The 14,876-nt window shown below is 52.1% G+C and overlaps 6 protein-coding genes across 6 annotated transcripts; 3 read left to right on the forward strand and 3 right to left on the reverse strand.

Moving 5' to 3' along the window:
* Positions 1-300: 300 nt before the first annotated feature.
* BGZ61DRAFT_362636 (potassium transporter) lies at positions 301-2,664 on the forward strand (the record flags this gene model as incomplete). Its single annotated transcript, XM_046241378.1, has 3 exons — positions 301-363; positions 458-1,636; positions 1,696-2,664. The coding sequence occupies 3 exons, from the start codon at positions 301-303 to the stop codon at positions 2,662-2,664; spliced, it is 2,211 nt and encodes a 736-aa protein (XP_046099206.1).
* Positions 2,665-3,363: 699 nt separating this feature from the next.
* BGZ61DRAFT_104620 (fungal-specific transcription factor) lies at positions 3,364-6,042 on the forward strand. Its single transcript, XM_046236870.1, has 7 exons — positions 3,364-3,470; positions 3,530-3,664; positions 3,726-3,967; positions 4,022-4,107; positions 4,159-4,781; positions 4,839-5,009; positions 5,062-6,042. The coding sequence occupies exons 1-7, from the start codon at positions 3,442-3,444 to the stop codon at positions 6,023-6,025; spliced, it is 2,250 nt and encodes a 749-aa protein (XP_046099207.1). The 5' UTR covers positions 3,364-3,441; the 3' UTR covers positions 6,026-6,042.
* On the reverse strand, positions 6,018-7,023 carry BGZ61DRAFT_459063 (putative 2-haloalkanoic acid dehalogenase). Its single transcript, XM_046246845.1, has one exon. It carries the CDS (start codon positions 6,779-6,781, stop codon positions 6,059-6,061), a length of 723 nt encoding a protein of 240 aa, XP_046099208.1. The 5' UTR covers positions 6,782-7,023; the 3' UTR covers positions 6,018-6,058.
* A 537-nt stretch (positions 7,024-7,560) lies between these two features.
* BGZ61DRAFT_459064 (aromatic amino acid and leucine permease) lies at positions 7,561-8,980 on the reverse strand. The gene has a single exon (XM_046246846.1). The coding sequence runs from the start codon at positions 8,961-8,963 to the stop codon at positions 7,611-7,613; it is 1,353 nt and encodes a 450-aa protein (XP_046099209.1). The 5' UTR covers positions 8,964-8,980; the 3' UTR covers positions 7,561-7,610.
* Positions 8,981-9,717: 737 nt separating this feature from the next.
* Positions 9,718-11,321, forward strand: BGZ61DRAFT_398236 (FAD dependent oxidoreductase-domain-containing protein; the record flags this gene model as incomplete). The annotated part of the gene is made up of 2 exons (XM_046242986.1): positions 9,718-10,287; positions 10,340-11,321. 2 exons carry the CDS (start codon positions 9,721-9,723, stop codon positions 11,186-11,188), a joined length of 1,416 nt encoding a protein of 471 aa, XP_046099210.1. The 3' UTR covers positions 11,189-11,321.
* A 1,508-nt stretch (positions 11,322-12,829) lies between these two features.
* On the reverse strand, positions 12,830-14,756 carry BGZ61DRAFT_555897 (uncharacterized protein). Its single transcript, XM_046255641.1, has 3 exons — positions 14,322-14,756; positions 14,234-14,261; positions 12,830-14,002 (listed from the first exon to the last, which is right to left on the reverse strand). Exons 1-3 carry the CDS (start codon positions 14,739-14,741, stop codon positions 13,053-13,055), a joined length of 1,398 nt encoding a protein of 465 aa, XP_046099211.1. The 5' UTR covers positions 14,742-14,756; the 3' UTR covers positions 12,830-13,052.
* Positions 14,757-14,876: the final 120 nt, after the last annotated feature.

Here is a 14,876-nt window from a genome sequence, read left to right on the forward strand (position 1 = left end):
TCGTTCATAACAGCCTTGCTCTGTTGTCCGCTTTTGCTTGAACGTCAAACCCTGCTTGTATATGTGCTTTTTTGACTTCTTCAATCTTACCCTTCAGGCTTCTTAATTCAGCCTTGTCCTCTCCTGTTCATCCTGCTCTACAACCTCCAATTGTCGCTCAATATGGCAACGCCAGAAGGGAAAGGCGATGGGGGCCCTCGTAACATCCAATTCAACGACGCCGTCCACAGGAACGCTGCTGTCGTAGGCGAATTGTCCTCGACGGCCGCTAACGGCCACAGCGTGGCTGAGATCTGGGACATGGATTCTTCGGAGAAAGCCAGTCAGATCGCCCACAAGGACCTGAGCCACAAGAACAAGCAGGTAGGTCATAGAAGAGCCTTAAGTCCCTATCTTGGACACCCTCACCAACCCAAACCCAACTTTCTTTTTGACTGACTAATCTCTACATCCTTAGAACCACCGTGGCTTCCTCCTCATCTGGCTTGCCTGGCAGAGCACGGGCACTATATACGGCGATATCAGCACAAGCCTTCTCTACGTATACCAGTCAACCTTCTCCTCGCAACCTTCCCAGGATGATCTTATCGGCGCGCTGTCCATTATCATTTGGTCTCTGACCCTCATTGTCACGGTCAAATACTGCCTCATCGTACTACCCGCCGATGATGATGGCCAGGGCGGTACCTTCGCCCTCTACTCGCTCCTCGCCCGCTATGCAAACATTGTCCGCTGCGACCCCAATGTCTCCGGCATGACGCACCTCCACCGCCATCGCACAAGCGACATGAGCCCTATCGATGGAAGTGTGAGGAATTTCTTGGAGAACTCCCGCGTCGCTCAGTCCGTGTTAAAGGCCATCGGTGTTCTTGGCGTATCTATGGTGATGGCAGATGGAATCCTAATGCCTGCCATGTCTGTTCTCGGTGCGGTCCAAGGCATCACAGTTGCCCACCCGCAGCTCATAACAAGGGATATTGTTGGCATCTCCTGCGCCATTCTAGTTATGCTATTCTTGGCGCAGCCCTTCGGGACCGCCAAAATTGGCACATCGTTCGCGCCCATCGTCATCGTTTGGCTGCTTTTCAACTTGTGCAGCGGCATCTACAACCTCGCGCTGCACGACTATGCGGTGCTCAAGGCGTTCAGCCCACACTATGCCTTTGCGTATCTGATCCGCAATGGATCCGACGGGTGGAAGTCGCTCGGCGGGCTTTTACTCGCCTTCACGGGCGTCGAGGCGCTGTTTGCGAATTTGGGCGCCTTCGGGAAGCGAGCAATCCAGCTCTCATGGTTGTGCCTTGTGTACCCTTGTCTGGTCTTCGCATACGCAGGGCAGGCGGCTTATATCTCGACGGATGAGAGCCAGAAGGCATTTACGAATCCTGTCTTCTATACGGTGCCGCCAGGCAGCTTCTACTTCAGTATAATCATCGCGGTTCTCACGGCGATTGTCGCGAGCCAAGCAATGATTACCAGCTCATTCCAGCTGATGGCTCAGGTCATGAGGCTGAGTTACTTCCCGCACGTCAAGACGGTGTACACGAGTCGTGAGTTCCACGGACAGGTGTATATACCGTCAGTGAATTGGCTGTTGATGATCGGGACGGTCATTGTTGCGGCTGTTTACAATAATGTAGAGATGCCTACCTGTTGCGCTGTTATTAGCCACGACGCTGACGCAAGAAATCGCAGACCACTAGTCTCGGCAACGCCTACGGAGTATGCGTTAGCATCGTGACCTTTATAACAACCTGCATGATCTCTCTTGTCGCCGTCATCGTCTGGCGCATCCCGGCGCTGGCGGTCCTCGTCTTCTTCCTCCTCTTCGTCGCCCTTGACGTCGCTTTCTTGTCGTCCGCCCTCCGGAAAGTCCCCGAAGGTGCCTGGCTCACCATCGTTCTCGCTGCTATCCTCTCCATCATCTTCATCCTATGGCGCTTCGGCAAGGAGCAACAGTGGGCTGCCGAAGCCGAAGACCGCATCTCGCCGTCTCAACTCTTGCAGCGCCCACATGGCTCCTCTAAGACTCCGCAAGATAAGCAGTACGGTCCGGTGGTGACTCTATCACCTGTAAATGGCCCGGGGAATATGTCGACTGCATCGGGCTTAGGCATCTTCTTTGATAAAGTCGGTGGAGATGATAGCACGGTGCCAAACGTATTCGCGCAGTACGTCCGCAAGTTCATGGTCCGACCCGAGGTCATTGTATTCTTCCACATACGCCCGTTGTCCGTTCCCACGGTCCCGACTGCGGAGCGCTTTGTTATTATGCGAGCGACTCCGGTAATCTCCTCGTGCTATCGTCTCACACTCCGCCATGGGTACATGGACGACGTGCTGACGCCTGATCTAGAAATGGTCATGGTGAACAAGCTTGTCAACTTCATCACACGAGGCGGCGGCGACCAGTACAGCGAGCTGCCGGCCGTCCGCGAGGAGGTGGAGGCGCTGTGTCGGGCGCAGGACGCACAGGTGGTGTACGTGATGGGTAAACAAATTATGAAGATCCGCAAGAGGCACGGCAAGATCGTCTGTCGGGCAATTCGCAGGATAGTGCTGGAAGCGTTCTTGTGGATTCGCGAGAACTCACGGGCGAAGTTGGCAGACCTGGATATCAACGTGAATGACTTGGTCGAGATGGGGTTCGTCAAGGAGATATGATCGCAGCTATGCTAACGAAAGAAAGGATCTAAATACGTGAACAAAATCAGAGCATTGGATAGGATCCACAGCATCGATACCCCATTAGAACCAGCCTCAGCCATCCTGTTTCCCTCCGATCCTCTAATTCTGACATTGCAGAGTTCAAAACTTTCAGACCCAGTTGCTCGGTACGCATGCAGCCCAGGTGCAGTAGCCCTACTGCTAGCTTTAGTGGCTCCTGAATTCCCCCCCCCCCCTATTGTAGCGCTAACAGTAGCTTCAGCTGGGGGAAGTTCTTGGACTGGATAGTGTTCGAGAAGAACTTTGAAGTGGGAACGTGGATGGAAGTATAGGGTAGTAATAAGCAGTCACTCTTGGCTGTGCTGTACTTTGCAGATTCTCTTGCCCAGCTATTTATAGGTCAAGACTAGCAAGAGCTGATCGTATAGCACTCTTTTCCAATCTGTAATTTTCTATTGTAAGCTCCTAGTCGAACGTGATCTGATATTTTGCGTAGAGGCGTTCTGACAACATCGTGTAACAATTATCACAAAACCCTCATTAGCTTGAGATTTCCATGTGGGACCGCTAAGTTACCGGTATCTACTCGTCTTACCCCGCCTAAGATAAGACCGATGCGCTAACCATTTCAAGGAATGATTGTTCAAGAAGTGGGGAAAAGGAAGCGTAACCCCGGGCGAAGATGAGATGCATTTATGTTACTTATCTACTTATCTCCCCCATTTAACCCGGATTTGCATCCTTCCTTTACTACGTAATCGCTTGCAAGTCATCATGGAGCATCGGAAACGTGTTTCCCGAGCGTAAGACCACTGGAAGACCCATCATATAGCCAGTCCATCTAACATCAAGTCCCATACAGCTGCGATGAATGCCGCCGGCTGAAGGAGAAGTGTGAAGGCGGAGTCCCGTGCCGGAGGTGCTCTCACCTTCAACGGCCATGCGAATGCAGAGGTCCAACTCCGAGACCTCGTGAGTTCCGTCCCTACGTTCCGAGGTGAGCATTCCATCCTCCGCCGAGAGCATATCCAACAGAGAGCATCTCTAACATCGACCAGAGAGGCCTCCCGCAGACCAGATTTCACCGAGCTCATTGAGCGATCGAAACACATGGAGCGGATATTGCAGCGCACCATGGAAGGAATCTCGCTCGACACGAAAAACCTTGCCAACATAGCCGACAGACTCGAAACTGACCACCAGAGCCGATCAAGGGCCTCCGCTGGTCCGAGAGATTTGGAGGGGCTGGAGATCGATGATGAAGCGTGCACGATGCAGCCGGTCGGAGACACCACGACTCGTTCGTTGGCATCATATCTTTCCCACACTCCGTATGGATACTGAATCAAGACAGACTTTTCTGGAGAGTTCTCGTATTGGAACTTCTCCATGCGGATCAAGAGCCACATCGAAAGCCGAATCCAAGAGCCAGAGAGCCGAGTATGTATCACTACAGCCTAACGCTCTCGCACCCCGCTGACTGATATGCAGGAAGAGAATCGCCAAGATGATGATTATGCGTCGGCCTTTCCACGGGCCCATCAGCTACGCCCTGAGCATAATCACTTATCAGCAGCCATATCGACGTTCCCTCCTAGCCATATATCCAGTTTCTTGGTGAGAATATTCTTCAAGTATGCAGAGAGCTATCTTTTCTTCATTGAAGAAGGCTGGGTTCTCGAGAAATTGGCTCTGCTGCACACCAAACCTGAAAGTCTGACCCAGGGCGGGGGTGAAGTGACAGTCAGCATTCTCTTGACAGTCCTTGCCATCGGAACACAATACGCACATCTCGAACGTGCCAAGGGGCCTGGAAATACCTCAACATCAGGACTCTCGGAGGAAGAGATAGGCACTACGTTCTATCAACAGGCAATCCGACTCCTACCCGAGATTATCGAGATCTCGTCCCTTGAAAGTGTGCAGGCGTGCTTGCTGTTTGGATACTATTTCCTGCCGATTGACGCTTCTGGCCTGGGGTTTATCTACATTAATCTGGCCATCAGATTGGGGATTCAGAACGGCATGCATCGAAAATGTAGCAACAACGCCTTCAACTCAAGTGTCATCGAAACCCGCAATCGCGTATGGTGGACGACCTACGTGCTGGAGAGGTAATATTTTAATTCCGTGCCAAGATGGCTACGAGGTCCGCTGACTTGTCAAATAAGAAAAATATCCATTTTCCATGGCAGACCGATCTCAGTGTCTCGGGTCAATATCGATGCGAGTCTGCCTCTACACCAAGATAATTCCCAATCTGAGGACTGGCGCAGAAGGATTTCCTACACTCGAGTCTCTGTCCAGCTGGTCCACTTGCTCGAAGACCTGTTTCACGAAATGTAAGCGAAGCATACATCACTCCATATATGGCCTGGTAATAACACCCTGCAGTAACCTCTTGCGAAACTGTCCGAGACAAGAGATACCAGCGATTGTGTCACGGCTTGTGGCTAAAAAAGGCGAATTGACAACATGGTGGCAATCTCTCCCTCCAGATGCCGTTGATGTCAATGCCCAGCAAAACCCGACACAGTTCCGTTCCGCTATGCACCTCAGACTCGAGTACTGCCTGGTGCGGATGTTCGTCGGAAGACCATTCCTGTTGAAGAGAGAAACACAAGACTCCACTGCAAGTCCGTCAGTCCCCGAAAACAGCCCTGGGACCAACGAAGAGAGCACCCGAAAGCCCGTGTCCAGTCGAGAGGAACTTATAAGCGACTGCATCCAAGCGGCGACAGAAGCCCTCGATATCTGCCAGCAGCTACGATCGAGCGGTATAGGACTCGCGCGGGCCTCATACCCCGAGTACAGCGCGTGTCGGGCTTCGTTGCTCGTATTGATTGCCTACTCGATCCGGAATTTCTCTGAGAAGTTCCGCAAGTCGTTGTGCGAGGGCTTGGATATGATTCGGGAGATGTCTGCAGCTGGGGAGTCGGCTCGGTCCGAGGTATCGTTGATCGAGTCGCTTGAGCGTGCGCTTGCTCGTCTGCACGCCGGAGCGCGACAACATGGGTCGAGCCATGACCAAGTACACGTGGTTTCCGATTATGAAGCATTTCGCAATTGGGGAGCCAAGTTGGCGGGCACGAGTGTGTCTGATACTACACCTGCAGCTCCTGATCCCCCGGCTAGTCAAGAAGAAGCAGACTCGGCATCTGGCTGGCCTGCGGAGCTTGATTTCCAGCCCAATGTAGAGCTTTTCAGTGGCTATGACCTCGCGGCCGATCCGTTAGTCGAGCTGTCCATCTTCGGGACTGAGAATCTTTCTCCGTCCCTCGGATGGCCTACGTACACCGAGGCCGAGGTATTGGGACGTTTCATAGGAGGACCTCACGGGGGAAACTGGGCACCGTAAGCTAGTGTATTGATTAATGCAACATGAAAATATCTAGAGCGACGCTTCTACAATCCCCTTTGCCATTTGCGGCAGCGTGTCGGCCATAACCTCCATCTGCGTGTCGAATATCTCGGCGCAAGGATCCTGTTCGTAGACGGTGCAATAGGCACCCCGGAACCCAACCTTTACTGCAGCGGACACATCCCACATGTGCGCAGCTGCAAACCACTTGACATCATCAGGAGCGAACCGAGCAAGCGTGGGCTTGTAAGCTGCCAGTGCTGGCTTGGCCACGCCCTGCCCATCGCAGCTGATGAGGTTCTCCAGCGGCATGTCCACGCCGGCGCGCTCAAAGTATCCGCCGACACGCTTGGTGTCGCCGGTCGTCAAGCACCAGACGGTGAATCCGGCGTCTCTCAACGTCGCGAAGCACTCCTTGGTTCCCGGCCGCAGCTCGAGCTCCGAGTATCCCTGCACACAGGCGTCGCGTTCCGCGTCTGTCACAAATTCCCGCGGCGCCGCAACGCCAACCATGAACAGCGTGCGGAAGAACAAGGCGGTAAGGACGTCTTTGTATGGGCGGTGGCGCTCGGAAATGGAGAGGAAGGTGAATTCCAGCTCGGCAGCCGTCATCCAAGTAAAGCCGAACGAGGTGGCGGTGATGTTCTTTGTGAGGAGTTTCTCGCCGATGACGCGGTTGATGCAGTTGTAGAACGCATCAAATGATACGCATGTGCCGACGACGTCGAAAACCACATGCTTTTGAATGGCCATGATGCAAGATGGTGTAGGAAGGTTGAGCTCGAGACTTGGTGACAATCTTACGATTCTTGTCTAGAAGGTGGAGTGGAGATGGGAGTCTCGAAGAGAGGACAAACACAAGTCGGAAAGTGAGATGAGATGCAGACGGAAGAAGGCCCTGGTAAGTATACAACTTCAGGAGAGACAAGACAGCGTCAACATGAACTTCATCTAACGAAGACCGTCACACGTACGTACAATATTCAGCCGGTTCTTATCATTTGCCATAGCGATAAGACCGGAGCAGCGTTATCTTTCTCCCTAGCCCGATTAAGTAGGACCGGCCCGGTTGGATATAATTGGACAATTCACAATCATTCCCGGTCCCACTCTAGATCTCCTTCTCAATGGGAGATAGCGCCGTATCAACGAGATAGTCGGTACGAAGGGATCAAGGATAGCTGCGACCCTTACTCTTTGACAAGGAAGTTACACGAAAGCGAATAGAAGAGCGTCCTTTAGTAATCGCAAATTCCCCGCGCTTTTCATTTCCCCTCGTTCCACTTTTCCCCGCAAAGTGCAGATGTAGATCGTATTCAGTCAATCACTTTCGAATGCCAAGGCTATGCGTGTCGATCTTAATGCAGAGCAGCCACTGCTACGTAGCTACTCAGTCGTTACTATGACTGAGTCGCGCACTCAAACGTATCCTCGTTGCTAAAAACGAATATGCGATTCAACGTGTCACGCATTGTGGCTCAAGTCTCACCTGTTTTTTACAGTCGAAAATGTGAAGCGCGGAGATTCAGAGGCAAGTATATTTAAAATGATCAACTACATGTCACAGCTACTGCTACCAGCTTTATGACCACAGGACGTTAAGTCTTGCAAGTCCACGCGGCGCCTTCGGTTTCTCTTCTGGCTCCTCGTTTTCGTACCACTCGATCAAAGAGCGAAGGGGAATGTCTTCCAATGGAATGACCTTGGTCTTATACCAGAGCTTGTAGCCGAAATACACAACGAAGATGAATGGCAAATTGAAGTATGATGAAATGAAAGACTCGATGGCCCATTCCCCGTGGATGAAAGTTTTAAACCCTCCCGTGAAGAAAAGGATAACGAACAGGATCAGAGAGGCCCAAGTGGTATAAGGCTGAAACGGAGCGGCCCATGGGAGTTCCTTCTGGCGGTCGATCCCCTGTTTCTTGCAGCCGTACAGGAACCGCAGATAGACAATGCAGATGGTGATCCAGTTGACCAAGGTGGAGATGGAGACGAGATCCTGCAGCCAGTTAAACACGGTGCTTGCCGAGTTAGACAGGGTCATGTAACCCAGCGCCATGAAAAGGCCGTACAGAGAAACAGCGACATAAGGGATGCCGAATCTGTTGAGGCGCTTGAAGACAGACGGCGCTTGGCCCTGAGCTGCCATTCCGTACAAGATTCGAGATCCGCCCAGCATGTTCGAATTGCCTGCCGACCAGGCCGAGGTGAGGACCACGGCGTTGATGATGGACGGCACCACTTTGATGCCAGCGTTGCGTGCGGCAATGACAAACGGCGACTGAGATGCGTTTCCTGTGGACCCCAGCAGCTGTTCATCGGTAGACGCAACGACCAAGCCAACCATGAAGATGGTGACGACGTAGAAGAGCCCGATACGGACGAAGATGCGTCGGGCAGCCATGGGGATTGCGTGGCGAGGGTTTCTTGTCTCAGCAGCCGCGACTGTGATGTTTTCTATTCCCGAGTAGGCGTAGAGCGCATTGTCCAGCGTCTTCCAGAAGCCCAAAAACTGGCCTAGGGATCCGCCAATGCCGAGATACTGGGCGAATGGGCCGTTGGGGCTTTTCCAGTATTCGAAGCCAATCGCTTTGTGGTCTGGGCCACCGCCACAGGTAATGACCAAGGCCATGATGTTGACGCCGACAACGAGCATGATCTTCAAGAGCGAGAAGCCGAACTCGAGCTCGCCGTAGATGCGGACCGCCAGCAGAGAGGTGACGATCATGGGGATGCCAAGCACGGTGATCCAGATGGCGCTGTTGATGGTGATCCAGAACTCGATGATGACGGCCGCCGCGACAATCTCAGCAGGGATGGACACAATGTACGAGTACACCTGGTTCCAGCCATTGGCAAACGCCAGAGCAGGGTCGCAGAAGAGCTCGGCGTAGCGAATCACACCGCCGTTGAGCGGCGCCAGAGCTCCCATCTCGCCGACGCCGCAGACGACGCTCGACACGGCGAGCCCAATGACCGAGTATGCCAGGAACGCGCCGAGCGGGCCGGCAGTCGCAATGGCTCGCCCGGAACTGAGGAACAGACCGGTTCCGATTGTGCCTGCCAGGGCAATCATCTGGATGTGTCGCTGGTGGAGGCCCTGTCGGAACTCGCGAGACTCCTCGAGCTGGCCGGCGAGATTCTCGACATCGCTGTACCGTCGCATCTCGGCAGCAGGGTCGAGTTCTTTCTTGGAGGGCATGTAGGATGCGCCGAGGTCTTTGGCTGAAGCGTCGGGGGTTGCCATGTTGGGTGAGACTGCGCAAGCAAATTATCTCTGGAGAAAACTCGAGCGTGCCATTCCCGTATGACGAAACGGCTGGTGTTTTTGTACTTTGAGCGAGCCCCTGCTGCACGGCTTATCAGCAGCTACGTTGCAGCACTTGCCGAGAGGCGATGATTGCAGATTAGACCGGTTGCCGGCCGGGTTTCGAGATAACACGCTCTGTGAAGCGTCACGGTGTTGTTTTCATTTGAGTTCTATGCTAATCAACTGCGAGCTAACTCATGGTGTCGTCGGAACCGGGGCCATCTGTCCGTATTAGGCAATACCGGTCCGGTTCATCCAGCCAATAAACAAGGCCAATCCATGCTACTGCGATGGCTGGGGATCTACTGCGTGTGCTATAAGACATTGAAACGGTCTATCGGCTAGACTCTTTTCTGCGAACCATCTCCTCACCACAATCATGGCCGCCTCAAACGGCATCACATCCCACACAGCCGGCACGCCCAATTGCTTGCCGGTGCCGAACCCGGCGGATTGCTTCTGGCAGTCGGATCCGACGGAGCTCCGCGACCACCGGACGTCGGAGCAGCTGCCGGAGTCGAGCGAGATCCTCATCATCGGCGCGGGATTCGCAGGGCTCAGCACCGCACACCACCTAGTTCGCGATGCTGGCGTCTCAAAGTCCATCTGCATCCTCGAGGCCCGCGGCGTTTGCTCGGGCGCAACGGGGCGCAATGGGGGGCATTGCAGACCAGATTTGTATGGCCACATTCCGACGTACATGGATCGAGCAGGGGCGCGTGCCGGTGCCGAGATTGCCGAGTTTGAGATTGCGAACCTGCGTGCCATCAAGAAGATCATCGACGAGGAGAAGATCAATTGTGATTTCACTCTGACCCGGTCGATTGATGTCTGGTGCAACGAGGAGTCGGCCAAGAAAGCGGAAGCTGTCTATCAAAGGATGGTTTCCGCAAACTTCGAGTATATGGACGATGTTGCGTTTTATACGGGCGACAAAGTAGAAGGCGTAAGTCGCCCATGTGCTAGCTGAGGACGAAGGCATACTCATCTCCATCTAGATCTGCGGTGTCAAGGGCGCTGTTGCATGCGCAAGCTTCACTGCCGGCACCATGTGGCCCTACAAATTCCTGATGCACCTTACAAGAAAGCTCCTTGCTGCAGGCGTCAACCTCCAGACACATACGCCAGTTACGTCCGTGATTCCAGATCCCGCAGGCGGTTTCATCGTTGAAACGCCGCGTGGCAAGATGCGAGCCGGAAAGGTCGTCCACGCCAGCAACGCCTATGCCTCAGCGCTGCTCCCGGAATACGGCAAGAACATTATCCCCTGCAAGGGCATCTGCTGTCGCATCGCCGTGCCAGAGGGAGCTACGGCGCCGTTGCTAAACAATTCATACATTACCCGAACCCAGGATAACACGCTTTCGTATTTTGTCCCCCGGCCCGACGGTAGCATTGTCGTGGGCGGCGCTGCTGCCGTGTTTCGGCCGTTCGAGGAACAGTGGTATGACAATGTGGACGACAGCGTGCTCATCGATTCGGCAAAGAGCTACTACGAGAACTACATGCAGCGAACATACCGTGGCTGGGAAAAGAGCGGTGCCGAAATCACCAATATCTGGACCGGCGTCATGGGCTATTCATACGACTCGAATCCACATATCGGACCGGTTCCGAGCAAGGACGGGCAATTCATCCTGGCTGGTTTCAATGGCCATGGTATGCCTGTCATCTGGTTGGCAGCTAAAGAACTGGCCCAGATGGTTTCCAAGGGGATCCAATTTGAGGATACGAAACTGCCCCGCCTATTCCAGACCAGCCAGTTCCGAATTGATCGGGCACAGAATGGTAAAGAGGAGGATGGCGATATCTTAGGCACTGGTAATTTTGCTGCTACAAAGCCGTAGTAAATGAATAGAAGCCTGAAAAGGTGGCAACACCGAGCATGAATTATCCCAGGACTTAGAGCACCCAAGTCCGTAAAGAAAGGGAGAAATAGCCACCGAGGCAATCCACCACACTGTATCTAATTGGTTGTCGAGGACGATTCTCAACCATAGAATAATACGTCTTGCCCCCAGATCCCGAATGCTTTGCGAGTTGAACAACAGATCTGATCCAGAAAGGTCTATCGTTGATGGGAGAGGCATCTGGGACCCAATGCGGAACATTTTGGCATCTCACTGAAGTAAGACTACTTTGTTACCATACGCCCACCAGAAATAACCCCTGATGCTATTGATTGTCTTCCAACACACTCTAGAAATATAGAACACGTGCGCTAACTACATGGCCCGCTATCAAGCTATCGGACAGGTATCTATTAAACGGAGATATGGACCACTATAACACTACCGGCAAGAGGAGTGATTATTGCCTTTTGCTGTATTTATATTATAATAGTATCTTTATGTTTTTAAGATTTTTAAACTAAGGAAATTTAAATATAACAGTAAATTTAATATTAATCTAACATATATTTATTTTCTTAATATATATATATTATTAATATTTTATTAAATAAATTAAAATTATTAAATAAAATATAGCTATTAAAGCTACTAATACTGCTAAAGAGGCTTAATAGTACAGTCTTTTATAAGTTATTAAAAATAGAGAGTTTAGTTAATAGTTAATATATAAAGGTTTTATAAACTGGGGGTTATTATATATAAGTTTATCTTAATCCAATTTACTTCGTTAAGCAACACAATAGTAAATTCGGCATTAAAGACCAAATCCATACCTTTTTATGGATTCGAAAGTTCATCTCTGGGTTTGGTGAGGACCCTGAAAATCTGACCGTCATCGGCGAGGATTGCGAAGGAGTTTCGGCAACCCATTACTTCACAACAAAGAACCACTATTTCGTCGAGTGATTAGCATTGCCCATGGCGCCTAGTTCCCTGTCAGCAGTTAACACGGCCTGTAAAAATATAGTAGCTTCAAATTACCAGACTGGTCTTTTCGTAGATCACGTCGGGAAATAGACTGTCTCTCATCTTGCCGTCAGCGCCTGTGAGAACGGGGAGGTCGGATGATTTTTACTGCGAGCGATGGCGCGCACAGAAATATCGGAATGGCCAGCTACATCATCGCCAAGCTGGTTATGGGTCACCTGTGTGAGATCATTCATCAGGAGAACTTCAAAGAGTTCAATATCAAAGGCTGCTTTGACTTCACCATCGAGCATGACGCTGTCATCCCCAGATTCAATGACATTGGATCAACCGTTGGTGGCTCCGAAACTTTTGCGGCTTCAATTAACGGCAGGGTCTTGTCTCAATCGGTTCTTCAAATAGCACGTACTCTCGACTATCTATGATCAACACACCTAGCAATAGACGACCTGGAGTTCTGGATTCATGGAAGTGATCAAATGGACACGCATGTGTAATTTAATAGTCTTTGACCAACCTAGTACTCTACAACCTACCTGTCTTGGAAACATCAAGCCGCCCCCCTCCAAGTTGAGCAAGGAGCGGATGGAAACGCGACGACGTTCGTGACCAGTCCATCAATATTCAATCTTACCTCCCATGAAACTTGCCACACTCAACTCTTCCTCTAGGACGTCGTAATTCGCGCCGTCTCACAATATTTGTGTCGTTGAGATGACTAACCTACCTCCTCGAATCCTTCTCCGGAGCAGTGCGGTTGACTATACTCGCTCTCCATCTGGATATCGTAGTTGTCAGCCAAGATGCTTGCGTAGTCCAGCGCGGGGGGGAAATCGATGCGCAGAGCTATCTGCATAAAGAAAGACCGGACTCATGTGTATTGAGAGACTCCTGTTTTCTCCTCGACCAAGTTCTCCCAGTCCCATGGATGACCTGTATTGAAGTCGGAGCGGAGGAACGAAGTTGGGTTATTCAAATGCTCTACTGCCTCTGCGAAGCCTTCTACGACCAACCCAGTTTGAAGAAGTGGCCAACGGACAAACAAACCGCGCTGAATGGAAGCCTGGTACGCCTTATGCCATGCAATGTCTCGATGGACGGTTTGCTGAAATAGGTTGGTGCAGAAGTCAATATAGGGTCCTCCTTCTAAGACAAAGGTGAAGGCCTCGGCGGGAATGCCTGCCTCAGGAACGTCCAAGGCCTTAAGTAGCCACTGAGCTAGACATCTGGGAAAACGGGGAGAAGGCATCGAATTGCGGAAAGTGAGGTAGTCTGCGTGTTCGGGGTGCCCTGGTTCCTGTAGCCACCATGCCAGCTTATATGGTGGACGGCACATAAGTCGGTCTTCTTCGGAAATGCACCGCATCGCACTAACACGGCGCTCAACTCGGAGTCGTGAATTCTCTATGAAGAACGGGGCTAAGCCCTGGGCGTGAGATGGTGGATCGCCCGCGGCCACGAAGTCTTCGTGCAATGTAACGTTTCGAATCTGGAGACGCTGCTGGAGATTGAGTCGACCGAGGAACCGAATGGAGACAGCCGCTGCGGAAAACCGAGTCTTTTCCCGGCATCGAGCCCCTTTGTGTAATGGATCATACGGATTGGATGGGTCGTGGCAGTGCGGTGGCTTGTAGTGCCACTGATCCACCATTTGCCAAACAAAGTCGACGTCAAGGCGGCTTGTCACACGGGCTAACTCTGATCGTGAAGGTATGTCCCAGAGGTTGAAGCCAAGCTCCAGAAACTCATGGGCCGGGTGCGTTCCTATCCAGTGCGGGAAAGTCTCAAAGATCAACTGAGCGAAGTCAGCAGGTCGCTTTTCTGCGAGGAGTCGCAGAGCATAGAATGGAGTCCCCTGATTCGCCCGCACGCTAAAAGAGCCGGGTGACAAACAGCTCGGTGACAAAGGACAGCTAACATCTGTGCGGCGGATCCCAAATTGAAAATCACGTATCCAACCCAAGGCACTCCCTGATCTACGGCCGGCAAGAATAGTATCAGGCTCCCCGAGTTCGACTTCATCCAGGAGCTCCTGGTGTGTTTCCGACACACGTCGCAATTCCGACGCGAAGTCGGGAAACTTCGTGGTGAGTTCGGAGTATTACATGTCGGGAGTTATGAACGGCTCAAGACGTATCACCATGTCCGCAACTAGCAAGGGATAGAGAACCGTGACGAAGTTGAAGCAGCCAGCGAGCGGCGTCCAGTCTCGGCGGTACACAGTGGAGAAGTGGATGGTGTTGAGAGAGAGCGGCATGCCCTTCGTCTGGGTGGCGATCGAGCGGCAGGTATACATGAGGGCGAGGTCGATGGGCTTGCCGTTGGCGGTAGTGAGCTTCTCAGAGTCGCCATTGAAAGCATATCCACCGTCGACTTTGAAGTAATCATGGAAGATGTGCATCTGCAGCTCAAAGGGGAGGGTAGTGAAGTTCGTCCGTGAAGAAGACATGGTGTCGTAGGGCGAGGGAACCTTTAACCGATGTCCTGTTAGTGGAGGGATAATGCGTTGAGGGATAGTCCGCTGGTCGATGGAGTGTGAAATGGAGATGTAGTAAGCCATTGTTTATTGACTGAGAAACATGAGGGCTTTATAGGCACTGTACTACGACCTGGAAAAACATTAACCCAGGCTCACAAGGTTCAGCCCAGTCCACACAAAAGACAGGAGGGACCGGTCCGGCAAGCGGCCCGCCAA

Source organism: Ilyonectria robusta (genome assembly GCF_021365365.1).
Source record: "Ilyonectria robusta strain PMI_751 chromosome Unknown BGZ61scaffold_22, whole genome shotgun sequence".
NCBI lineage: Eukaryota > Fungi > Ascomycota > Sordariomycetes > Hypocreales > Nectriaceae > Ilyonectria > Ilyonectria robusta.

Coding starts and splice junctions, on each gene's coding strand:
- BGZ61DRAFT_104620 (XM_046236870.1), top strand. CDS start 3,442: ATGGAGCATCGGAAACGTGTTTCCCGAGC. Junction 3,665..3,725: donor TTCCGTCCCTACGTTCCGAG/GTGAGCATTCCA, acceptor AACATCGACCAG/AGAGGCCTCCCGCAGACCAG. Junction 3,968..4,021: donor GGTCGGAGACACCACGACTC/GTTCGTTGGCAT, acceptor GAATCAAGACAG/ACTTTTCTGGAGAGTTCTCG.
- BGZ61DRAFT_459064 (XM_046246846.1), bottom strand. CDS start 8,963: ATGGGAGCTCTGGCGCCGCTCAACGGCGGTGTGATTCGCTACGCCGAG.
- BGZ61DRAFT_459063 (XM_046246845.1), bottom strand. CDS start 6,781: ATGGCCATTCAAAAGCATGTGGTTTTCGACGTCGTCGGCACATGCGTA.
- BGZ61DRAFT_555897 (XM_046255641.1), bottom strand. CDS start 14,741: ATGGCTTACTACATCTCCATTTCACACTCCATCGACCAGCGGACTATC. Junction 14,262..14,321: donor CCTTGCTAGTTGCGGACATG/GTGATACGTCTT, acceptor CTCACCACGAAG/TTTCCCGACTTCGCGTCGGA. Junction 14,003..14,233: donor CTTCGCGTCGGAATTGCGAC/GTGTGTCGGAAA, acceptor GACTCCTCGCAG/AAAAGCGACCTGCTGACTTC.